This window comes from Poecilia latipinna, unplaced genomic scaffold (assembly GCF_001443285.1).
Source record: "Poecilia latipinna isolate Pla-1442-1.1 unplaced genomic scaffold, P_latipinna-1.0 Scaffold499, whole genome shotgun sequence".
Lineage (NCBI taxonomy): Eukaryota > Metazoa > Chordata > Actinopteri > Cyprinodontiformes > Poeciliidae > Poecilia > Poecilia latipinna.
This window is the reverse complement of record NW_015113115.1, coordinates 511545-536495: the sequence shown is the minus strand read 5'-3', so window position 1 is coordinate 536495 and position 24951 is coordinate 511545. Positions and strand designations below refer to the sequence as shown.

The 24951-nt window shown below is 42.9% G+C and overlaps 1 protein-coding gene across 3 annotated transcripts in view; it reads left to right on the top strand.

Moving 5' to 3' along the window:
* hmcn2 (hemicentin 2) overlaps positions 1–24951 on the top strand; it is a 64163-nt gene that overhangs the window by 24934 nt on the left and 14278 nt on the right. For all 3 annotated transcript variants that reach the window (XR_001425936.1, XM_015040197.1, XM_015040196.1), the window contains exons 20-55: positions 998–1110; positions 2246–2405; positions 3194–3353; positions 6395–6522; positions 6651–6902; positions 8013–8096; positions 10575–10766; positions 10858–10988; positions 11102–11246; positions 11748–11874; positions 11949–12106; positions 12271–12549; positions 12622–12764; positions 14677–14827; positions 14964–15176; positions 15267–15380; positions 15474–15661; positions 15768–15864; positions 16343–16504; positions 16623–16736; positions 16919–17115; positions 17621–17702; positions 17798–17929; positions 18019–18162; positions 18263–18422; positions 18833–18957; positions 19346–19529; positions 19619–19716; positions 19816–20094; positions 20177–20367; positions 21804–21885; positions 22501–22637; positions 22723–22864; positions 24125–24269; positions 24379–24506; positions 24635–24791. Coding sequence is in view for 2 of the 3 variants with exons in the window: in XM_015040197.1 (XP_014895683.1) it covers positions 998–1110; positions 2246–2405; positions 3194–3353; positions 6395–6522; positions 6651–6902; positions 8013–8096; positions 10575–10766; positions 10858–10988; positions 11102–11246; positions 11748–11874; positions 11949–12106; positions 12271–12549; positions 12622–12764; positions 14677–14827; positions 14964–15176; positions 15267–15380; positions 15474–15661; positions 15768–15864; positions 16343–16504; positions 16623–16736; positions 16919–17115; positions 17621–17702; positions 17798–17929; positions 18019–18162; positions 18263–18422; positions 18833–18957; positions 19346–19529; positions 19619–19716; positions 19816–20094; positions 20177–20367; positions 21804–21885; positions 22501–22637; positions 22723–22864; positions 24125–24269; positions 24379–24506; positions 24635–24791 (5494 nt within the window). In the remaining variant the exon portion in view is untranslated. The remainder of the gene's footprint in view (positions 1–997; positions 1111–2245; positions 2406–3193; positions 3354–6394; positions 6523–6650; positions 6903–8012; positions 8097–10574; positions 10767–10857; positions 10989–11101; positions 11247–11747; positions 11875–11948; positions 12107–12270; positions 12550–12621; positions 12765–14676; positions 14828–14963; positions 15177–15266; positions 15381–15473; positions 15662–15767; positions 15865–16342; positions 16505–16622; positions 16737–16918; positions 17116–17620; positions 17703–17797; positions 17930–18018; positions 18163–18262; positions 18423–18832; positions 18958–19345; positions 19530–19618; positions 19717–19815; positions 20095–20176; positions 20368–21803; positions 21886–22500; positions 22638–22722; positions 22865–24124; positions 24270–24378; positions 24507–24634; positions 24792–24951) is intronic.

Sequence of the window (24951 nt, the reverse complement as noted above, 5' to 3'; positions counted from 1 at the left end):
GGGTGAAGGAGGAATGCTCCTACCAGAGAGCTGAAAGCAGAACTAATTGCTTTATGTATTATTTTCACCTGGATAAGCAGGTTTTGATAATGCATATAAGAGTAAATATATTGATATTTATTAGGTATTGATGCTGATTGTAGTTAATGGTTTTACTAATACCCAACAGCGCATGCTCGCATGTAAGGTTGCGACGTTACGTTCTGTTGTCTTGGTTACCAATAAACAACCGAAGCATCCACATCGGTGTCCGTGTCGCTCCTTCATGTAAAGTATTAGACAATAACCTGACTATATTACGCTTTTATACACTATAAAATTTAACGCGAGTGAACTGGCTTAAGGTCGTCGCAAACACAAACGCCAAATATTCTCGTTTCAAAGCTTAAAAGTCCCAGAAACCTTTGGCTGTCAACAAGCTTTAACTGGGAGAGATGAGAGAAATAAATCAGTAGTCACAGTTACTACAGATAGTGAACTGAGTTAGTTTGAGGTCAACAATTGAAAGTTTCTATGGATCTCACTTCAATCTGCCTCGCCCTCATGTTCACACTTCCTGCTAAGCTAGTGGAGTAAAATCTTCTAGTTTCATGTTAATGTTTTTTGATGGATCGCAGTAAGACTGGTTTAATTCACCATCTAATTATGCGCTGCAAAGCTTCTTTGCTCAGTTTCCCGTTTTACAGCTTCTCTCCGCCGGACACTGCCGGGTTCGAAAATGTGCCGACTCAGCGCTGAGCACGAAATATGTTGATGATTCAACCACCTGCTCTAATCACAGAGAGGGGATTCATTTACTGCATGCTTTGATGAGCGGGCCGTTTTGTTCGTAGGCATGGATTGACAGACGGGGCAGATTATAATTTGTCATCAGTTTGTAATTAAGGCATACCTCAAATGCGACCCCACACTGGCAGGCTGTGTGGTGCAGCGGCAGTGCTGCGGACAGGTTCTTCACGGTCAGACAGCTTTGTTTTACCACCCTCTTCCTCCACAGTACCGCCTGAGATCAGAGCCGGCCCATACCAGTACATAGCCAACGAGGGTGTAGCCATAACGCTGGCATGTGAGGCCAGCGGAGTTCCCAAACCAGTTGTTGTCTGGTCCAAGGTAGGTTAACCCACACGCAGTCCAAATCCACTTCACCGACTGATTGTATATTCATGCTTTCCTGTTCTTCTCTTGTTATTAAAGAACTAATGCAGTATTTATTCTGTTTAACTCCAACATCCTTAATAATGCACAAATAAATAAATACGAAGGCCTCTGAAGTGCAAGTAGACTGTCGAGTGGCCGTTATAATTTACATAACTACTGTAATTTATTGTGATTACATTAACATAAACCCTATTTTTTACTCTTTCCTTTTTTTTTGATCTAGTGCTTCCTTTTGTCTGTCAGAATATTCTTAACACCAACAATAGTTTGTGCTGCAATCAAGCCTTGATTATCCTTCTGAAAAGAGAGGCTGTAACCATGGCAACTACTACCCTGTTGCTATTGGGCTGTGGAAAATAACTCAGGATTTTATAGTACCTTAGAAATCTATTTAAAACCTCTCATGTGTAGCTTCTTCACATCTTGAGAGGAAAACCCAAAACGTTTTGTCCATCTGGGCAAAGCTGATTGCTTTTTTTTAAATTTTTTTTTTATTTTTTCATTTAGGATGCAAAACATGGAAATTAAAGTAGCCAATACTGCCCAACTCCTCTGCCTGCTTCAACAGTGATGTGTTTGATTAATCAGTGAATAATTTCTCTACAAGCGTAGGTTGACCCACATGGTCACACGTTTCAATTTACACAATGAATTCAGCAATTCAAGACAGAAAAAAAAAACAAAAAAAAAAAAAAACTGGGATTATTATTTCTAGAAGACTTGTGTCAGCTCAAATTATATCTTCTTAACTACTGGGGTAAGGTCAACAATCTTCTTTTTCAGCATACTTAACTGAATCTCCTTTTGTTTTGAGACTTCTGCTCTTACATAAATATTTTTTTCTTGAGATAAAAGCAAATCAGCAAAAGGATTTTCTTTAATGTTAAAAGCAAGCACTTTCACAGCTGGCTACTTTCCTCTCTGTGCTTATTGCAAATAGAGAGCATTTCAACTGGTGGTCTGTAATTACATTTGACATCAAAGGCTGCCGTGCAAGCCTTGAACCGAGCACAGTGTCTCCGCGCTGGTGTGGCTCTAAATTTTACCGTGAATTGTTTTCCTGCTCTTGCACCTGCCATTCTCGCAGGGAAGGCGGCCTCTACCCAGGGACGGCTCCTCTCTCCAGCCTGACTCTGATGGAAACCTCCACATCCCCCACCCTGCGTCCGACGATGCAGGCATCTACATCTGCACTGCCACCAGTCCGGTGGGCTACGCTAGCCGGGAGATCCAGCTGAGTGTCAACAGTAAGAGTGACAGCAAAGTCCTAGACAGACATTCACTTGCAAGCATCCACATACCTTGAAATGTTTCACATGTTGTCACAAACTCATTATATTTATATATATATATATTTTTTTTTTTTTTTTTTTTTCATATAGCCTAATGAGGTCGACTTTGATTTCATCTGACCGAAGCATCTTCTTCCAAATGTATATAGTCTTGCCTACCTGACCTGTAGCAAAGTTGAAACAAGATTTCTTATCTTCTTGTGACTTTTCTGTAAATATGTTTCTTCCATTGCTCCTCTGCAGTTCACCTCTTGACATCTTTTTCTTTTGAATGCTCTCTTCGCCTGGCCAGGCAGTTTAGGAAGACGGTAATGTCTTGGTCGGATCACAGCTGTACTTTGTGTTCTGTGTCCTTTATGAGATGAGATACTGATTTATATCCGACCTCTGGTTTAAACTCCTCTTACACACATGTGAGCCCCTCACAGAGCATCTGAATTTATGCTTAGATCAAAATACACACACATGGACTTTCTTTTGGAGGCACCTGGTTGCTCTGGATTGTATTTGGATGCATCAGAGTAAAGGGGGCTGAATACAGATACACACACCACAGTAATTACGTGCTATTAAAGTTTATCACATATAATTTCAATAAAAATACACTGAAGTTTGTGGTTGCAGCCTAACATAATGTGAAACAGTCAGGTGCTGCAGTGTTTTAGGTGCATTCGGCCTTTTACAAGACAAAAGACCTAGAATGACTTTGCCATAACTCGTCCCTCCATTCATTTTTTTTTAAGGTCTGCCAAAGATTATGGGCCTGAGCGGCCATGACAACATCGTTAAGATGGCGGCGGAGGTGGGGACTGAGGTGGTTCTCCCCTGTGAGGCCCAGGGAAGTCCTTCTCCATTAGTCACATGGAGCCGCAACGGGAACCCCATCCCCCCCGTCACAGCCGGGTAAGAACATGGTTTCTGTGGGAATCAATATGCAGTCATAGTAGACCTAACTGGAGAGTGACCCATGGTTCCCACCTTTGTACTCCCAACAACCTTGCCAACATGTCGGACATTTAGTATTACAAGGGCATTTTGCTGTTGGGAAGCATCCATTTGAAAGTACTGCTATTTTATTTTTTTTTTCTCTTGATGATGCCTTGAAAGTGGAGTAAGGCAGAGATAGTGACAGTCCACTGAAAGCTGTGTGTGTGCATAGGCCTGACCCACAGTCTGTGCTGAAGAGGAACATCTGGTGAAATCTGGCCTGGTACCCTATTTTTATGTGTTGTCACCCCTAGGTGCCGACAGGATGACAGATCGGAGCAACATATTGGATACATCATAGACAAAATCTCATAACCAGACAGCCTGCAGCGCATGTCGTCTAGTTATGAGATACAGGTTGGGGTAGGGTAGATAGGAGAACGACAGGGGCTACAGGGCGGAGACTCATGGTGACTCAGTTACTATAAGACTTGTGCGAGCTGGATGTGAAGGAAACAGTGGGGGTGGAATGCCAGGAAGCTGGGGGGGGATATGAACTGACAGAAAAAGAGATTCAAGCATACCGTCTGCCTGATGCTTGTATTCCCAGAAGTGTTTGAGCTGTAAAACAACATGCTGACTCTTTACAAGTTCTGTCTGATGAGAATAACACATCTGTGAGAACAACCCCCACACCCCGCCGTTTGCATATGTGTGGGACCTGTGGAAACAGGCGGGCCGTGTAAAGATTTGTTCTTTACAGAAACACTTTGCCACTCCGGGGGAAATGACCAGAGGGTGCTGATTGTAACGTAAATGAGTGGGGGTGAATTTCCTCCCATATCTACTTATTTAGCCCTTCATCTGATCAAACTGAGCTGGTCTGTAGGTGTGAAAAGCCAGTAGAGACATACCCAAATAGACTTGCAGCTGTACCTGAAGCGAGAAGTTGTTCTGCAAAGCATTGACTTGCGAAGGAGCGGGATAAAAATGCATTCCAATCTTTTCAGGTTTTTTTTTTTTTTTTTTTAAATGAAATATGTAAACTTTTCAGTTCACTTCACAATTATAAACATCTTTGTTTTGGTTTATTTCAATCTCATATAATCTCCATGAGATACTTTAGCTGTGGTTCTGGGCTGCACGGTGGAGCAGTTGGTAGCACCGTAACCATACAGCAAGAAGGTCCTGGGTTAAAATCCCATCCTGGGGTTTTATGGCATTTGCATGTTCTCCTTGTTCATGCATGGGTTCTCTCTGGGTACTCCAACTTCCCGAGACTTCCCGAGTGTGTGTGCATGGTTATTTATCCTGTGTGTCTCTGCGTTGCTCTGTGATGGACTGGCGACTCTTCCGGAGTGAACCCCGCCTCTCGCTCAGTGCCTGCTGGAGATAGGCCTCCCTCTGCAGGGATGACTGGGTTTTGATAATTGACGTGATTAGTTGCTGGAACTTGACAAAATGTAGAAGGTGTACGAGTACTTTTCTAATCCACTACTTGTTCATTTTCCACCCAGTGCTGATGAGACGGATTTGTCCCAGTTAGTTTCTAAACCAGACGCTGGTGATTTGACAGCAGAGTGGGGAGTGATGAATGAGTGAGAGCAATGGCTCAACTCCTCTGTGTCGGAGCGCTGCAGTCTGAGCAGGGACTGAACGGGCAGCCAGTTGGTTCTGATTGTACATGTTCTGTTTTTTTTTTTACAGTGGTTGGGGAGGAGGGACGGGGTGGTGGTGGCGTTGGTGGAGGTATTACAGCATATGGCTGCTAAAATAGAGAGCTCTTCGTGCTTACAGCCAAGTCTCCGCTTTCATGAACATGTTATTGTTAGAATTCGGCTGCTTGGCAGACAGAGTTATCTCAGATAAATTGCAGAGGTGTGTTTACTTTCAGCTATACAGCTGTACAGCTTCTGATGTAATTTATATTATCACAAAAATCATTAAACACGACTGACCTACATTTAGCTTCTTTGACATGCGCTGGACTCCTGCTGCTGTTTGGGTAACAAAGCATCTTCTTGACGTAAAGTTTAGTGTAAGTGATTGCCACAATCTTATGGATGCTCTATGGATGTTTATCTGTGACAAACATCCATAGGACAAATGAGTGTTTCAACATAAACTGTGCGTTGCACATGGTTGCTCTCTAAGAAACAAAACTTTGATTACAGAGACACGAATGACTAATTTTATCCTTTAGCAAAACTTGTGATTTTCACATGTTCTGTATGTCCTCAAATAACCTGCTTCCTTGTTCCCAACAAGCGGAAATGAATTGATGTTAAAGCGTTCGACCTTTCCCACAGTGATATCATCAAGGTCAAGCTTCCCTTACCATTTTATACGGTAATGGCTCTGCGCAATTGGAAATGTGAATTTAATTGTTCTCTGGGAGCACAACTCGGGTCTAGCTGAGGTCCAGACTTCACTTAGTCATGCCTGTCAGTCGTCACAGATCCATTTTTGTTGTGTGCACCAAAACAATGACATCAGAAAAGAGCCCAACTAGCTGCTTCACAGTGAGCTCTCTTTGCATTTGTAGCAAACACTTTTAATAAAGCATTCAAAAAGTGAAGAAAATATTACAAACTAAGCAAGAGTTGCACTCTCCTGCAAAAGTATTGCCAACCCTGGACTTCCACACATTTCATCACATTACAAAAACAGCAAAGTATTTTATTATAATTTCATATTATAAACCAACTTAAAGTCGTTCATAATTGTGAGGTGGAAAGAGAAGGTCAAGATGGTCAAGATGGTAAAGCCATTGTTGGAAGAGAGACTTTCACCTCAGAATTATGCTCTTACGATGGTTTATCTTAGTAATATCCACTGAGCCTACATATCTGCATTCATTGCAGTTTAAATATTACATTATTATGAAAGTTTTTGTTTTTTTTTTTCTAATAACAGAAACAGTTTTTTCTTCTTTTTTTAAGGAGTTGCTGCAGGTCTGCTGTGACTCATGAAGTGTTTTCTCCATTGCTTTGCCTTTGCTTCCTATTCCTCCCCAGGTTCACCGTTTTGCCTTCAGGCTCTCTGAGGATCACTGATGTGCGTCTGATTGATAGTAAACTGTACACCTGCACTGCAGAAAACCCAGCAGGGAACGTGTCCCTGAGCTACAATTTACACATTCAAGGTAAATCGGCGGAGATTCATTTGTAAGTTGAACTTAGTCTAACGCTCAGAGGCCATTATGCTATCTTCAGCATCTCTGACAAAGATGCTGGAGACTTTACCACTGATGCTACCAATTTCCATTCTCAGCCAAGCCCAGAATCCAGCCAGTACCATCCATTCTGAAAGCCATGCTTGGCCAAACAGTGGCTCTCCCTTGTGTGGTCCAAGGAGAACCACGGCCTGAGATCAGCTGGTTCCACAACGGACGTCCTGTTGGCAACAAGAACTCTGCACCCCTGAGGATCCATCCAGTTGCCCTTGCAGACCAGGGCACGTACCAGTGTGTGGCCAAAAACGGTGCTGGACAGGAAACGTTAGAGATTACGCTGGAAATCCTTGGTGAATATCTCTACTTTACAACCTCAGACCCTCAAACGTGTGAACATTTTACACTGCATTCCAAAAGCAATACACCAATGAATGAAGCAATTCTAGTAATTTACCTCAATTTCTATAGACAACAGAAATGAAGGGTTGCACAAAAATGAAGTTATCACTTTTTTCCAATAAAAACCGTCATGCTTCAGGTACCTGATGGCATCAGCCTAGGTAGTCATAAAGTGAGATTAGCCAGCCTGTGAGCTGTACAGATGTCACAATTGCCTAATGTTAGAACCAACAGGTTATGGAGTTTCTGTTTGTCCAAGATATACAACAATCAAGGACCAAGGACAGCCTGACAGTCTGATGTTCAAAGCATAGGCTACCATTAATACCAAAGCAGTGATTTTTGTGTTTGGAGTGGTGCTATAACCAGAAGGATCAGTGGCACTTTGTCATTTTCAGTGATGAATTTCAGTTCTGCATCATAACAGAGATCTGTGTGAGCATAATCCTGTGCCAAGACGACAGGATTTGCGGAAAGACACACTTTACTTAAGTCTTGCTTCAGGACGTTCAGAGCCATAATGATGTGACTTGAGGTCTACATGCCAGCACAATGTTACAGCCTTTTAACAAGACAATACACGTCCACACATGACTTATAGGGCTTTAAATTTGGACTTCACCCCAACCTAATGCCGATCTGCTACACCTTATGGCCACTTGTAAAGGTTGTGGATTGACTTGTGGGTCTACCACAAAGTTTTATATATCACGGGTTGTGTGAAAGCCCAAGAGTGTGCCACGCCAACAGCATGCCCATACTACTAACACCATCATCTGTTTGACTTTATGTGGTAATCATTCCATTACAGTCTCTCTGTGGGCTTAACTTTCACTTCCAGTGACTTTTGTACAATGTTTGTTGATGACCTTAGAGTACTTGTGTGCTCTCTCAAATGTCACAACACAAATGACCTGTATGCCCAAAGGCTTCCTGATTCCTTCTTATTTCCACACAAGAAATGTCTGATTAATTCTCCTCATGCACTTTTAACTTATCAATAGATTATTAGTTCAAAGTGAAAAACCCATCCCCGCCCCCCCCCCCCCCCCCCCCCCCAGAGGCCCCGTCCTTTGCAGAACCTGGAGATGCCATCTTGGAGAAAGTAGTGAACAGCAAAGTCGTCATCTCCTGTCGTGCCAAAGGTAAGAAAGGATTCATAGATGCGTCTGCTCCGCACATACTGAAAAGCTGCATTTTTGCTGGCATTGCATTGATGACATTGTATACGTCTCTTCTATTGCGGTTGGTTCCACAACATGGTGAGAAGAAAAATGAAAATGCATATTTCAATGAATAAGAACATAATCCTCAAGTTTAGTCTAAGTTTGTCACTTCACATCTGCAGACCTCATTGTTTTAATGGGATTTTATGTGACAGTCTGATGTAAAATGTTACCTAATAATGAAGTTGAAGCACATTAAAGGGTCTAGCATGGATTTGTGTTCAGTCCCCTTTTGTCAGTGAGGGCTCAATTAAGCACAGTTCCTGAAAAACAAACGATGTGCGGCAACAGTGAGTGTCAGACCAAACACATACTTAAGTATCCAGTATACCACAAGTCTCTTGGTTAATACTTTCCTGTCCTGCTCTGTCAGATTATGTGGAAGGACATGTTTTGGTACGTTTGCTGCTGGGCTATTCTCCTTCTATTGTTCACTTATAGAATGAACAGCATTCCATGAATGGTTCACAGCTTGGAATATTGTTTTTACTCCTTAATTATGTTTTGGAGTTTTCTAAAACTTTCTCTTGACATCTACTGTGTTCCTTGAGCTTCATGATGTTTGTTCGCTAAGGTTTTCATGAATCCTTGACGGTCTTCAAAGAACAGCTGTTCTTGTTCTTATTCAGGTGTCTACTACTTAAAAGACAGTTATGTTGTTTTAGAAATATCAGTGTAAAGGAGGATAAATACAAGAGGATGCCACTCATTTTGTATTTGTATTTGTAGAAATGATAAATTGAAGTTTCTGTGTTGCACCATGACAAAATGTGACAAAGTTCACAGGGTGGGAATATTTTTGCAACACTCTGAAAATATGAAATAGCTATGCCTCTTCAGAGTGATGTTCTGGGTTTCACAGCGAATTTGCATGATGGCAGCATCCTCCTTATGCCGTCCTCCCATTCTGAAACCTGTCCGCTCAACGAGCTAGCATTTCCAAGAGAACTTACAGTTTTATCAAAACACGCAGGTGTAGGCACCTGTCCCTGGAGTCACTGAGCGATCCTCACCAGACAGCTCTCGCAGACAGCCATTGTTTGTGTGGAGCTCTGCCATGGTAACCTGCTCAACGAGAGAAGGTGAGGACTGTGTCTATAATGTGGAGCAACAGCTGGAACATCGGTCTGCCGGCTGCCTCGGTGAGCCACATCTGCTTTCCTGTGCGTCGCGGCCTGCTGGGAGAGGAATCCTAATTACAGGCTGCTGCTGGCAGATAAAGGACAGAGATGTCTGAGGTGCACCGTGAAGCAGGGGAAGAGGCAGATAAAGCCAAAATAGCCCTCTTTACATCTCTGCTATACAGGAAGGCAGATACCGAGATGTGCTACTTTATGGGGCCGTTCAAGCAGTTGATGTTCAAGAGAGGAAGTCAGCAGTAGGAAACGCGCATCCCTGCATTGTTCTCTTGAGAACAATCTGTCTAAGCAGGCCTAATAATGCTAATGCAAATCTTTGCCAGGAGGACATTATTAATACAAGAAGCGTATTGCAAATGAAGGGAGTAAATATTTAAGAAACACATGTAGGATATCCTCTTTCACTAACGACTCTGAGGGGGGGAAAAAAAAGGGCCTACTAATGAGATCTGTTAGCATCTAAAGCGGCACATCTGTATGCATTTCCTCCCAGCAATGACATAATGAATCTGCATTAAATCTCTTTAAGCTGTACACGTGTTAAAAGAAGCAACACATGAAAACATTGCCTGTGGTGTCCTATGGTGAGCAGCTCACAGAGTGAGGAAAAGTGTTTGTTTTTTTTTTTGTTGTTTTTTTTTCCCCCCTATCTCACGGCTGGTGTTTGTATATAACACCTCTGGAAATAGACCAAGTGGTGTTTCCTCCAGGACTGCCGCTCTGTCGCTCTGTAGAAAATCCTTTTTTTTTTTTTTTCTCACATTCTAGCTTTCTTCAGTGGACCATTTTAGCCTCTCCGTCACTCGGTAATCCACAAAACACATCTGTTTCAGGCTCCTCAGTCGAATCGTCAATCCCTTTGTTTTATTTTTTTATTTTTTCTTACGGCTCAAGGCTTTCATTTCGGTGTTAGGTAATAAATCTGGAGACCATAGGCTTAAAGATTACATCTCACATCCCTCCAGTATACTTTGTTTTCTGTTTTATGTGAGTCTGACCTTGGCTGTAGCATGCCTCGGGGGGCTGCAAGGACTCTAACCGTTTTGGCAGCGTCTTGCCTGCCGCCCTGCAGATAAATGGAGAGCTGGCATTTTCCATTCTGGGCCACGCGCCCGATAAGTTCTGTCGAAAATCGGAGGGATGGGGGTTTCTTTTTTTTTTTTTTTTTTTTTTTTTTTTTTTCGCCGGCTTGGTCAATATAAAGCTCGTTTTGTGCTCACTCAGAATCCAAATCATTTCCCCTCTCTTCCACCTGCAGGTTCACCGCATCCCCGGGTACGCTGGTTTAAGAATGGCCTGGAGATCCATCCGGAACAATCAGAGTACTCTGTGGCGAGGGATGGCGCTCTTGTAATTAGCGCAGCATCTGCCAGCCACAGTGGAGACTTCAAGTGTGTGGCAACCAACGAGGCAGGCTCAGTCGAGAGGAAAACCAGGCTAAAAGTAAACGGTGGGGATTTATTTATAGCTGCATACCTGCTTTCTCTCCCACTAACAACAGACACACTAATGACACAAATCCCTTTATTGTGTATTTTTAGTTCCTCCGGAGATCCAAGACGACGGCCAACCACTGAACCTCACTGTCACCTTGAGGCAGCCGCTCACTTTGGGCTGCGACGCGTTCGGCATTCCCTCCCCACTAATAACCTGGACTAAAGATGGTCATGCTGTGAGTGCGTCACTTGGATACTGTATCATTTCCATCTCTAGCTGTACAATGCCACCAAGTGGCTGGTGTCAGTAAAGAGGCAGATGGTTTACAGAGCTGATCACTGTGTCCAGGTGGACAACCCCGGTGTGTATCTGCAGAACGGGAACCGACTGCTCAGAATCTACAGAATTCAACAAGAACACGCAGGTCAATTTGCCTGCACAGCTCAAAACTCAGCTGGAGAGGCAAGGAGACAATACAACATAGTGGTACAAGGTGAGGTCAGGAACCCATTGTTGCTGTGATAATTGACTTTTTTTGAGGTTTATATCATGTTATAATGTTCCCAAGCCCAGCTTCTGCATTCCAGAGCGCCTCTCTCGCTCAGCTCCTCCAGACTAGTCAGCACCAAATACCTGGTGGAACTGAGCTTATCATATGAACTGTTGCTGAGTCCAGAGCTCCCAAGAACATTTATAAATGGCTTAGCAGAAAACACTTGTTGTGATGATGTACTCTTTTTAAAGAGACAGAGGGCTAATTTCAAGGAATTAAATTTCAAAGTCAAATTTCTTTTAAGTTATGTTTGATCTATGTAACATGTTCATAACAATTGAAGGCATCATAGTTGCTTTATTGTGCAATAAAATGCCATGATGTGACAAGAAAGCACATAATACTGCCCCTTTAATTTATCTGATAACAGAGTTGGACACCAGACAAGTTCTTATCTTGTTCTAATTTATTGAGATGTTTCTGTATATAATTTTATTCCAGCTCCTCCAGTGATCTCGGGAACATCCCGCCTGCAGGAGCTCACTGTGGTGCAGGGTCAGGAGGTCGAGTTCCAGTGTCGAGTCAGTGGGCGACCAGCACCCAGAGTGGAATGGAGCCATGATGGAGAGTATGTGATCGCCAACAGTCGAATGGTGGCACAGTTACATTGATTTGATTATTGATTCCTCCGTCTGCATCCAGGGTTCTGTCCCCTGACGGAGACCCTCACGTGGAGTTTCTGGAAGACGGCCAGGTCCTAAAGGTGAAGTCAGTCAGACTGAGGGACCAGGGCCTTTACCAGTGTCTGGCCAGGAACAGCGCAGGAACCCAGATGCGCCAGTTCAGACTCACAGTTCAAGGTGATTTTTCCTTTTTGTTGTTCTAAGACACACCGCAAACAGATTTAAAAGCGTTTTAAACACTCAGGATTACACCGCAGACATAAAGGTTAAAACTCTCCCCATCATGAATCTTGAATCAACATTCCTTGCTTAAAATTTGCTCTCTGTTTGTTTTTCTCTAGCTCCACCCGTCATCAAGGGTACGAATGAGACTTCAGAGGTGTCAGTGGTGCTGGGTTTCCCCACAGTCCTCTCCTGTAATACTGCGGGCTCGCCTACACCCAGCATCACATGGCTGAAGGATAATCAGCCCATCGTGTCCACCCCTCAGCTGACGTACACCCTCGGCGGGCAGGCTCTGCGCCTGGGCTCCGCACAGGGAGACAGCAGCGGCCTTTACACATGCAGGGCCACGAATCCAGCAGGCACAGCCACCAAGCATTACTCTCTCAGTGTTTTGGGTAAGGAGTGAAAGGCAAAACAACTGGAGCAGCTGCTTTTGGATGATTAACTATTTTCTCCCATCTCCTCAGTCCCACCGCAGATAGAAGGAGACTCTTCAACCTCGACATTTTCTGGTCAGGAAGAGAAAGTGCGGATAAACGGAAGTTTAACTCTGTCCTGCTTGGCCAAAGGTTTCCCCGAACCCAAAGTTCATTGGTTTAAAGATGGACAGGTTGGTGTGGTGCCATTGATGTGCATTCAAAGCTATAAGCTCTGTGATTTTCATCCAACATGGTCTGACCTCTATCGGCCTCTGCTGGTGATCAGTGAGAATCGCAAGAGCCTCAACAGTTTAAAGACCCCTTTACACAAACCACCCCCTCTCCAGATTTTGTGTGATGAGGAAGCATGTTAATTATAGCAAAAGCATAAAGAATCCAGTAATTAAACGTCACAATGTTGACAGTAAAATACTGTTGCTGTTTTATTTTATTTTTTTCTCTCCGAATCGGCAACTTTAGATTCCTTCTGTAAATGTGCTACTCAACATTATACAGTTTGTAGAGATCCTTTAGCAGAAATTTAATTCTCCTGAGTCTGATGGACACGTTTTACTCACCTGAACAAGGTGGTTGCGGAACATGTTTTTCCAAGAATCATCTTTATAGACATTTTATAACATTGACATGACGGAACTTTGAGTTTTTCAGTTGTGCGTTTCATGTCATAAAAGAAAAAAAGAAAGAACATTAACAAAAAAGTGCAGATACCGGCATGCTTGTGCTAAGTTAGAAAAACTTTGCCTATTTGTCTCAATAAAGAGGATGCGAGCCAGCTGATTTACCTCCGAATGCAATTTATTAAAACAATGGAGACTAATGAAGCAAGGTCACTCAAAGGTTCTGTACAGTAAGGAAAAGTGAGAACATGATGATGATTATACAATACAATGACGTCTCAACAGGAACACACTGGTTGATTAGTCCATTAGACGACGTCACTGGTTCTTGTCCTGAATAGATGCCCTTTTGACCCATTACGTTAGCAAATGTGGTTGCTTCGAGATTGCTCGGAACAGTGTACTTTTCATACTCTTCTGTTCATTAAGTGTAAGTGTGTTCAGTGTCTGATCAGCTGAATGCTCTTGCTGCCAGGTTTGACGCAGCTGGCTGCAAATATGACAGGCTCTGGGTCACGGCGGATTTCTTTCACACTCCTCTCCCCTTGAACTGGCAGGCAGCAAAGCATTTATAACTTTCTTATAGGTGTCTATCTCAACAATTGCTTGAAGACTGCAGTTTAATAATGTGTTTCATTTCCAATTAAAAGTAGAAATTTTGAATATTGCCTAAGAGTTGAATCAAATCTCAAAATCCAGTATGGCTGTCTGAATATAAAACGTAGTAACCGGTTCAGTAAAAAGTTTATTTGTACTAGTTTTTTGTGCGTCTTCCTATTTGTACCTCTTTAAATCAGACATACACACAGACCTTCTTTAGTGGACATGGTCCTACAGTGTTTGAAATCACAAAATGCATTGTGAGCTTGTATTGCTTTTGCAGTCAGCCTGGCTGATAAGCAAATAAATTAGCAAATCCCACTAGCTTTTGAAATTGGAAGCAGAATACAATTTAAGTTTTACAATCATTGATGTCATTTTCTAATTAAGTTTAGACATTAAAGGGTGTAGTTAAACCTAAAATTATTCATACTAATTCTGGATCTAAATGTAAAATTATTCAATAAAGCAAAAAACCCTGTTGCTGATAGGAAGTAAGTCGAGTATTTCCTAACAAAATAAAACAATCTAAGAGCAATTTCAATAAATAAGCAATTATTTATCTGCTTCTGTTTACATTTAACCTAAGAAAATAACATTGAATTACTTATGTATAATATTTAAATAATAAAAATATAGTATTTAATTATTTAAATAAGTTATTGATAACTTATTTCTGAGTTATCAATAAAAATATATATATGTTTCTAAGCATTACGGCTATCAAAGCCATATCATCCACTACAAAAGTCAATTCCATTATATACAATTTTAGGTAATTATAGTTGCTTTTAATCTCATCATTCTTCTTCATACACAGGATTATGCATTAAGATTTTCAAATTTGATGTATATTTGTGTCTAGTTGCTGACTGGGAGCCAGCAGGCTGGCATTCAGGAGAGCGGTCACCTCCTCCACATAGAGAATGCCGTGCTTTCCCATGAAGGACTGTACACTTGTGTGGTGTCCAACTCTGCTGGAGAGGATAAGAGAGACTTTCACATCACTGTTCAAGGTGTGCACACAGCTGCTTTAGCTTTGGGTTAAACCTCGTGTCAAGGCAACGTCTCTCTGTTGAGATTGAAACATTTTTTTTTTTGATTAAGCATTTAGTAGAAAGTGATCGGGATCGGTTTCTGTCTTCCTGCCAGTTCCGCCAATCTTCCAGCGGGTGACCAACACGGAAGCAGCCTGGGGTTTGGGACATGAAGGGGACAACGAGGACAGGGTGCATAAGCGGGACATTGTCTTGGGTCACTCAGTCAGCCTGTCCTGTGAGAGCAATGCCATCCCTCCGCCAAAACTCAGCTGGTACAAGGATGGGAGAAAACTCACCTCTGCTGACGGAGTGATGCTGCAGCCAGGTCAGTGGAAGCTTCTTTTAACTGTGACCTTTAACCTTTTCCTGCATGACCGAGAAATCATATCTGAATTATAATTTTTTTTCCTGCCAGGAGGACAGGTGCTGCAGATCCCTCGAGTGCAACAGGACGACGGTGGAAAGTACACATGCCAAGCTGTAAATGAGGCAGGAGAGGATCACATGCATTTTGAACTGGAGGTCCTCAGTAAGCAAACAAACACACTTTTTTTTTTTTTTTTTGCTTTGATATTTGCAATAAAATTTGAACATGAGGATTTATTTTTCTATTTATCCGTAGTTCCTCCTGTTATTACGGGAGCATCAGAGGAGTTCATGGAGGAAATGGGAGCAGTGGTGAACAGCACCGTGGTTCTACACTGCGACGCAACGGGACACCCCACTCCGGTGGTCTCCTGGCTGAGAGACGGGCAGCCGGTGAGCGCAGACTCACACCACCACATCAGCAAGGACGGAACGCAGCTTCAGGTTAGACGGGTTTCACTTTTACCACTGCGTAGACCGATCCGGCGGGGATTTTGTACGGAGTCATAACACTGTGTTGTTGTTTTTTTTTTTTTTTTTAACCCTTCAGCTTCTCAGTGTGCAGGTTTCTGACATGGCTGACTATCTGTGTGTGGCTGAGAATAAGGTCGGAACAGTTGAGAAGCATTTCAATCTGGCAGTCCAAGGTAGGACGTTAAAAAGTATTCATACCCAATACACATCTTTACATTTCCTCATGTTACAACCACATCTTCAGTGTAATTTACTGGATTTTCCTAGAAAAATAGACCATCACAAATTATTGCATAACCTTGAAACAGAAGGTTACATGGAAAAAATCTGAATGGTGTGGCAAGCATTTGTATTTATGCTCCTTACTTTGATACCCCCAAATATGTAAATCCCTTGGAGCCAATCCCTTTCAGAAATCCTCCAATTAGAAAATAGAGTTCACTTTTGTCTGTGTAATCTTGGTATGAATCCAGCAGAGTTTTCAGTCGGTTGATATGAAAAGCCGAGAAATACCCCAAAAAAGTTCTTCATGTGAAATCCTTAGAAAATACTTGAAGGCTTGTGGTTATATTGCGACAACATGCAAACGAGGCTCTCGGGTATAAACACTTCAACTTATTTCTGAATGCACATTACAAATGTCATTCTCAGTGCCTCCTAGAATAACTGGTCCCAAAGAAGAGGAGGTGAGTGTGATGAAGGGGCTCATGGTGTCACTGCTGTGTGACGTCCAGGCGTACCCTCCCCCAGAGATCACCTGGACCAGAGACGGGCAGGTTCTCCATTTCAGCACCACGGTTCACATTCTGCCAGGTCAGTCAGGGGTCAACCGCTGAAATCGTTTCCACAATCAGCCGCACTTCTGATCCTTTCATCCAATTTTCATGCCGAGATTACTTTTTTTATATATAAACCTGAACATGCATTAAAGGTGGCCAGATGTTACAGTTGCCTCGGGCGAGACTGGAAGATGGAGGTCAGTATGTGTGCACCGCTAGCAACTCGGCAGGGCAGGACCAGAAGAGCTTTCTCCTCAGCGTTTATGGTGAGCAAACACACAATGATCCATCTGCACATTTCGGATTCATACACAGATGATCAAATCTCAACACTTTGTTCATGCAATAAAACGTGTTTATCTTTAACCAGCTGTGACTGACGACATGTCAGCCGTGAATCATGCAGAGCCTAAGTAGATCAAACTTTCCATTGCCTCCAAATAAACAGTGGCGCCCTCGCTGAAACCTCGGCTCGACGCTGAGACGGACAGCGTGACCCCCCAGGTGGGCTCTTCGGTCGTCCTGCGGTGTGACGCTCACGGTGTTCCCGAGCCAGAGGTCACATGGTACAAGAATGGGCGGCAACTGGCCGACGGGAACGGGCTGAAGATAGACGGCCACCAGCTGGAGATCATAGGCGTTCAGGTTGGGAGAAATGCGTTACGTCATAGGTGTGTCAGTGCTGGAGGCAAAACAAAATCCTTATAAGGGCATTAAGTGGCTGTCAGCATTACATGTTCGCCGGATTGTTGATGTTTGTTATCAGATGAGTGCAGATATGAGCCAGCGAACGATTGGATCATCTGTTTGCCTGCAGTCACCCCTAAAAAATACAAAACGTCATGACAAATATACACATTGATACAGCTATAACAGGCTTCAGTCTTCAAAAATACAGATAAATAAAACATGTATATGGATGGATGGATAGATGGAATTAGAAATGGATGGATAAACGGATCATAAGAAAACAGATGATTTGGATATTGGATGGATGGATTGATGGATGGATGGATGGATGGATGGATGGATGGATGGATGGTTGGATGGATGGATGGATGGATGGATGGATGGATGGATGGATGGAGAACAGATAAGTCCTGGATGGATGGAAGGAAGCCTGTTAAAAGCACATGTATTTCTGCCACAGACTACAGATGGTGGAATGTACACATGCAAAGTGTCCAATGTTGCTGGACAGGTAGACAGGACATTTCGTCTGACAGTCCATGGTAAGAATGTCCCTGAGCTGCACATTATTAAACATCTACCTGTTAAAGTTTGTGGGTGGTGTACGGTTAAATGCTACACGTGTTTATTCCCTTAGTTCCACCGGTGCTCGATGGGCCTCAGCGGGAGTCTGTCAATTATACCCTGGGCTCCCATGTGGCCCTGCTGTGTGAGGCCACTGGAGTGCCTGTCCCCAGCATCACTTGGCTGAAAGATGGAACTCCTATAGGTGAGAGCAAGGCAGTGACGGGAGAAATGGGGAAAGTACAAGCTTCTCATACGTGACGGCTAAATTAAGTGGGTGCCTTTGCGATCCAGAGAGCAGTCTGCAGTGGCAGTGGTCCGTTCGAGGTAACAGGCTGGAGCTGGGCCCTCTCACTCTGTCTCACGCTGGGACCTACACGTGTCTGGTGAAGAACAGCGAAGGACAAACAAAGAAAGACTACACACTCACAGTGCTCGGTAAGCGAGTTTCTCTTTACGTCCTTTTACTCTGTTTTTGACTTTGCGCGAAAGCGAGGATTTACGAGCAGCGTTTACATGTAATCTGCGCGGCTCCCAGTCTCGCCCACCATCCTGAACTCCGACCAAGCATCCGACGTGAGTGCGCCCTTGGGAGAGGAGCTGACCCTGGACTGCAGAGCAAATGGGATCCCCACGCCCCGCCTCAGCTGGCTGAAAGACGGAGAGCCTCTGGAGGGATCAGACATGCATCACATCGCGTAAGACTCTGACTGCTCTAACTGTGTGTGATTAAGAGATTAGCACTTAAAATGTCAGGAGTGATTAAAACTGCTCCGTGAAGGTTTCCGAGTATTACAGTATGAATGATAATACACCATAACAGGCATGACCAAGGGAAGCACAGACAAATGGTTTTAATTCCACCATGACGCGTACTGTGAGCAGCTGTGTCACAGCTGTTCTCCTCGTGACATGATCATCGCTACTGCATCAGCCAGAGCGAGCAAATCTGTGTTCTTGTGAAAGCCATGGGAAGATGCTGTTAATGATGATGAGAAAATAACGCAGAGTCGGAGGTGGAGTAGTTTGTGCAGGGAGATGTAGGTGAAAACGTGTGTGTGTGTGTGTATGTGTGTGTGTGTGTGTGTGTGTGTGTAAAACCCTGCAGTTTGACCTCTGGTGGCAGCACATTAACCTTAAGGAGGCTGAGCCCTGAGGATTCTGGGACGTACACGTGTTTGGCTGTCAGCACTGCCGGCCAGGAAAGCAAAATCTACACGCTCGTTGTTTTAGGTTGGTTTTGATTATTTGTCTTTGTTAAAGTTTAAAAGTGCTGATGTGGACATGTTTTTAAACTGTTAATTTCAAGTTGAAAAGTTTAAAAAGTCCAATAATTTATGTGCATTTATTCACTGGTTTAAAACAAAAAATTCCTGTGAAGATATTCATAAATAAATCTCTGATAAAATTTTTCATTATTGAGGGATTTAGCAAATGGGAATAATTTTGTAAATCTAGCTGTCCTAAAATGAGAGAAGTTCAGTCTGATTCAACTACAGACAACGAGAAAAAAAAAAATAGTGTGTGTCTTTTTATTTGCCGTGTTTAAACATCTGGTTTCAACTGCGTTTGTCCACATTTAGTTGCGATACTAATTCAAACTTGCTTTGGTTTATCATAGTCCCACCATCTATTTCTGGTGAGACGACAGTCCCCAGAGAGGTGCAGGTGACTCAGGACAGCGTTGTGACTCTGGAGTGTCACGCAGCCGGAAACCCTCCGCCTCAGATCAGCTGGCTGAGGAACGGCCGTCCGCTGCTCCTCTCTCCCCGCACGCGCCTCCTCTCTGCTGACTCCTTACTGAGGTCTGTTTAGATCGTAGCTGATATCTTGTAAATAATTAGATTATTAGCGGTGAGGTCACTCCTAATGTTCCCCCGTCTTTGAAATGAAGGATTGCTCCTGTGCAACAATCGGACTCCGGGGTTTACACATGTGTGGCGCGGAGTCAAGCCGGCCTCGCTGAGCTGAGCTACGATGTGCAAGTCCAAGGTAAAAATCCAAACGTTTCATCTGCTGCTTTCCTCTAGAGACGATACAAAGCAAATGCGGATCTGAAGAGTCTTTTCAGTACGTGTTCCTGGTGTGCAGTGCCCCCTGGTGTTGATCGCGTGGAACCAGTGGAGCCAGTAACAGTAGTCCAGGGATCCTTGGTGACCTTGACCTGCGAGGCACGCGGTTTCCCCCTTCCCACGCTGACCTGGATGAAGGACGGACAGCCGCTATCTTTACACAGAAACCTGCTGCTGGATGGGCAGGAGACGCGGCTCCAGCTGCCTGATGTGACTCGTTCAGATGAAGGCCTGTACAGCTGTGTGGCCAGTAACCAGGCGGGGAGCAGCACCAAAAGCTTTAACCTCACTGTACTCGGTAGAACAATCGCTGCACTAATCTTCTCGTGTTGTAAAGTCCAATAAACAATGAGGCAAGCCATTCTCCTTTTCTCATCCAGAGCCTCCAAAGATTTCCCGCTCCAGCTCTCCAGAAGAGCTGACCATACCAGTAAACAGTCCACTTGAGCTGGAGTGCTCCGCTTCGGGTGTCCCACCTCCCACCATCAGCTGGCTGAAGGACGGCCGCCCCCTGGAGGGAGCCGGCATCGTTCAGCAGGACGGACACGCTGTCCGGATCAGCAAAGTTCAGGTGTGCCGCGGTAGCTTGACAAGTTATTGGTACCTGTTGAATGTTTTTACATTTTCTCATTTTGTTATAACCACAAATTTTATTGTGATTTTAAAAGATATGGATAAAGTAGCGTATGATGGTGAAAATGGAAGGTAAAAGATACGTTTTTCAAATGCTTTACAACCGCGGTCTACAATATGCTGACAGCCCCTAACGCATTTAAAACAGTGAATCTTTCAGAGTGCATTTACAGACAGTTTTTCTTTTGCTTATCTCCTTTGCAAAATTAGTGAACCATAGTCAGATTGAACAGTTTGTGCCTTTGAATGGCAATACTTTAAATCTATTGACAGGTGACCCAACTTAAAAAATTTAGCTAATTTGTTACCAGTAGTCAAATTAAGTTTATCCAAGTACATACATTAAGTTTATCAAGTTGTTGTGTTAAACAAATGTAAATAAAGTAAGTTTGACAAACTTAACTGGATTACATATAACAAATAAACTCTTTTTTTAAGTAGGAGCTCCATTTTTTTTTTATTTCACTGCAGTAGCTTTAGCTGTATATTTTGGGTCGTTGTATTTTGCTGGGAAGTTTGAACCTCCGCCCGGTCTCAAACGTTTCTACTGTCCCATGAACTGGTAACAGCTTCCCTGTCCAGGAACACATCCCAACGCCACAGTGCTGCTGCCGTCACCATGGGAATGGTGTGTCGTGTTTGTTCTGGCAGGCCAGAACGTTTCATTTTGGTCGCATATGACCACATGTTTATGATGTGCACTTTACGGCTCGTTGAAAACTTCAAGCTGGAAAATCGTTTTCGTATTTCCACTCTCACATAGAGCAGATTTCTGAACTTCATAAACTAGTAGTTGTGTCCAGTCAGCAGATTCTTTCTCCTGAACTGTTCACATTTTTTCCCCTGACCTGTTTGCTGTGGTCTTTCTGACGCTGTTTGCTCAATTTCCTCTAACAAACCTCTGTGGAGCCCACAGAATATGACTTCTTAGATGACATTTGGTTACACTGGATTATATTTGTGGGCAGCAGAGTAAAGGCAGCTGAATATAAACACATGCCACACTTTTCAGATTTTGATTTGTGAACATTTTTGAAACCTTTGTGTCTTTGTCATTACAAATTTTAAATATGTTTTCCAACAAACTCAACAGAATTTTGCTGCGTTACTGTGACAAAAGAAATGAGTGAATCTTTGTAAATTTTATTTATTGTAGATTTGTGATAGCAAGCATGTAATTGGTCTATAAAAAATATATTTTTTTCCCATTGTCACACCTAAAATATTTTTAAAATAAAAAGAGCCGGAGTGCTCCTCCAAATACAGACAACAGTATTGACAAATGGAGGTCATAATTTAAATAGCATCAGTGTAGGTGAAACCAGACTGCTCTGCCAGAAGCACTCAGGTTGATGAATGTGCTCTGCTTTAAAGGTCGAGGATGCAGGTCTCTACGCCTGCTTGGCCAGCAGCCTAGCCGGAGAGGATGGAAAAAGCCACTGGGTCCGAGTGCAAGGTGACACAAGCTGCTCTCTCAAAGTTATTGACATTAGAGAAATACATTGTATCCCCCGCTTCCTTTCCTAACTACGCTCAGGAAGTGATGAATAAAACTCAGAAGAAAACAACCTGCTAAAACAGACTTACTCCTGCTACACTATGCACAAAACATGGGAGATCTGACCTTTTTTTTTTTTTTTTTTTTTATTGATGACTCAGCCTTGTTTTGTAAAACTCTAAGCATACTTCATTTATTCCACCTCCTGTTGCGTGCTGTAAAAAACTGAAGCTTCGGTGAACGGAAATGTAACAGTGCTGTTGGGGCCTGCAAAGTTAAGATTAATTCTGTAAGTAAAACCTCCAAAGGCATAATCATCAGCCTTCTTCTGTGACTGAATTGCACGCATGGTGATGGTTTTATCATTCATCATTTTTATGTTTGTATTGAATGGACATTCAGGCACATGCTGTTGCAGTCTGAACACTTGAGTTGTAAATGTGTCCTGACCTGTTTGTTCTTTTCTTCCACCCTCGGATCAAAACCCTCTAGGGCTTAAAAACGAGTTCATCAATCACTGAGGGGATTTATGCTCTGAGTGATTTGTTTCAGTGGAACCCATTTGTATTTCAGTCCCGCCTACGCTCCTCGGGTCTACTGATGTAAAGTCGGTGACCGTGCCATTTAACGGACACCTGACCTTAGAGTGCCTGGCGGACAGCGACCCCCCTCCAGACATAGAGTGGTACAAGGATGAGGCCAAGCTGCAGGTGCGGAGTTGAAAAATTAAATAGATAACACTGAACTCCTCTGACTCGCGTTTCACCTTTTCCTTGTCTCTTCCTGTTCCGTCAGCTTGGGGGGCGCGTCCAGCGGCTGGCAGGAGGTCAGTACCTGGAGATTCAGGAGGTCAAGCCTGAGGACGCTGGCCAGTACAGCTGTGTTGTCACAAACATGGCTGGAAGCACCAGCCTCTTCTTCACTGTGGAGATAATGTGTAAGTATAATATATATGTTTATCACCTTTAACCTACCTTTTCAGTATACATTATGTTTGAATTATTCTGTTGGTGTACGTAATTGCATCATAATACATTAGGGATATATTGGGTGTATTTGTCTTTTCACTCAAGTCATTATATTATTTAGTCAGCATTTAAGTAAGATGTAGTTTAGTGTAAATGTAGAGTGCCAAAACATTTGAGTTGTTCCAATACTTCACGTTAAAACCACAAAGATTTTCTGCTTATGTTTCTATCAGTTTTGCACTTCTGGAGGTTAAAGCTTTTGTCGATTTATTTGTGCCAGATAACATAAGTTCAGTTGGATTCTAAGTCTTGCTACATTGAAGCCTACTTTTTCCACATCAATGTGCTTTGAAATACTTCAGTATAGATCTGGCTGTATGTGTAGGGGTGTTACTCTTCTCCTCTCCGTTCTTGGAGCTTGGCCAGCTTGAATCATTTCATCTCCATAATATGACAATGCCACAATTATGGCATTATCATACAAGTATGACTTTTCTTTCTTTAGTCGCTTTCTTCCCGTCACTGTCCCGTGAAGGCCAGATTGTCTTTCAGCCTTGATAATTCTTCTGTTATCATGGTCCCCTTGGCTGCTGCTCTGATTAAGCCCAGTCTGTGGGCGGCCATGCTTTAGTCTGCTTGTCTTAATGAGTTACTTCTTGACAGATTCTGCTTCAGACTTCTATACAGCTTTATCCCTGCCCTGTCTGCTGTGCTCCTTTGGTCTTGTGCTTCACTGCTATGCACCATAAGGCTCCACAAACAAGATCCATCTAAAATCCTTAAGTTTGTTGTAAAGAGACAAAATGTGTGAATATTTTGTAGAGCATTATATGCAATCCAAAACCTAATATGAATTTTTTGTTTTGATTATTCATAAAAATGTGACTATTATCCTGGTAATGCTCTTGACTTTTTGTGTGTTTTCTGTCTCGCTGGACTAATGTTTATTAAATCGGGGCGGCTCTTAGGGAAATTGTGATAAACTACGTTTCAAGCTTTCAAACTTGTTTAAGATGAATAGCTCTCTATTTGTTATTCTACAACTACTTTGCTTTATGAAGTGATTTATGAGAGTCTTTTCAATCTGCCAAAATCAGAATTTTTATTTCTCCCGCATTATGAAACTCCGTACACAAACCCTCACCCTCTAATGGATTTTTAGAAAATAATGCTTTGTGCAGTAATGGTAATCTAAATATATTCAGCTGCACTTGCTCTTCTATTTGCAGTACCACCAGTGATAAAGGAAAGCAGCTCGTTGGTAACGGTCCATCTTGGCCAGGATGTGGTTTTACCCTGTGAAGTTGAAGGTGACTCCTTACCTGCGGTCATCTGGAGGAAAGATGGCTTCCCCGTGCCTAGGGATAATAATAAGTATGTCCTAAGACTACTGGGCAAAGCGTCTGTCTCTTCACACTCGCTGTCAAATAGATAATCTAAATGAGTACAGCATGGTGACTGTTCACTTGTGTGTTTGTTTCAGGTTCTCACTGTTATCTGAAGGCTCCTTGCGCATACGTGGGGCTCAGCTGAATGATGCTGGTCGCTACTACTGCACAGTGTCCAACCCGGCTGGCTCGGATCACCGCGCAATGGATCTGCGTGTGTTTGGTGAATGATACCTCGTGTAGTTTCTTTATAAATCTGTCCGTGTTCCTTCTGTAGTTTATAGTCTGTAAATTAAAAAAAAAAAAAAAAGGAAGAGCCTCTCTTATCTAAGCTTTTCTGTTTCTCCTTAGTGGGTCCTTCCATCAGTCCAGGTCCATTCAACGTGACAGTGACCACTGGAACCAGAGCTGTGCTTAGTTGTGAGACCACGGGTATACCACCACCTAAAATATCCTGGAAGAGGAATGGTTCACCACTTGACATTCACCAGCAGCCTGGTGCATACAGGTGAGCACACATGTACTCACCAACGTTTTAATAGCTTTGCAGTTATTGATTAGCTTTTATTGACTACAGGATTTTAGTTTTGATTAGTTTTATCCAATTGTTTGCAAGTTTAGTTTAGTTTCTAGTTTTTTTTTAAATGCTTATTAAGTTTAGGTTTTGT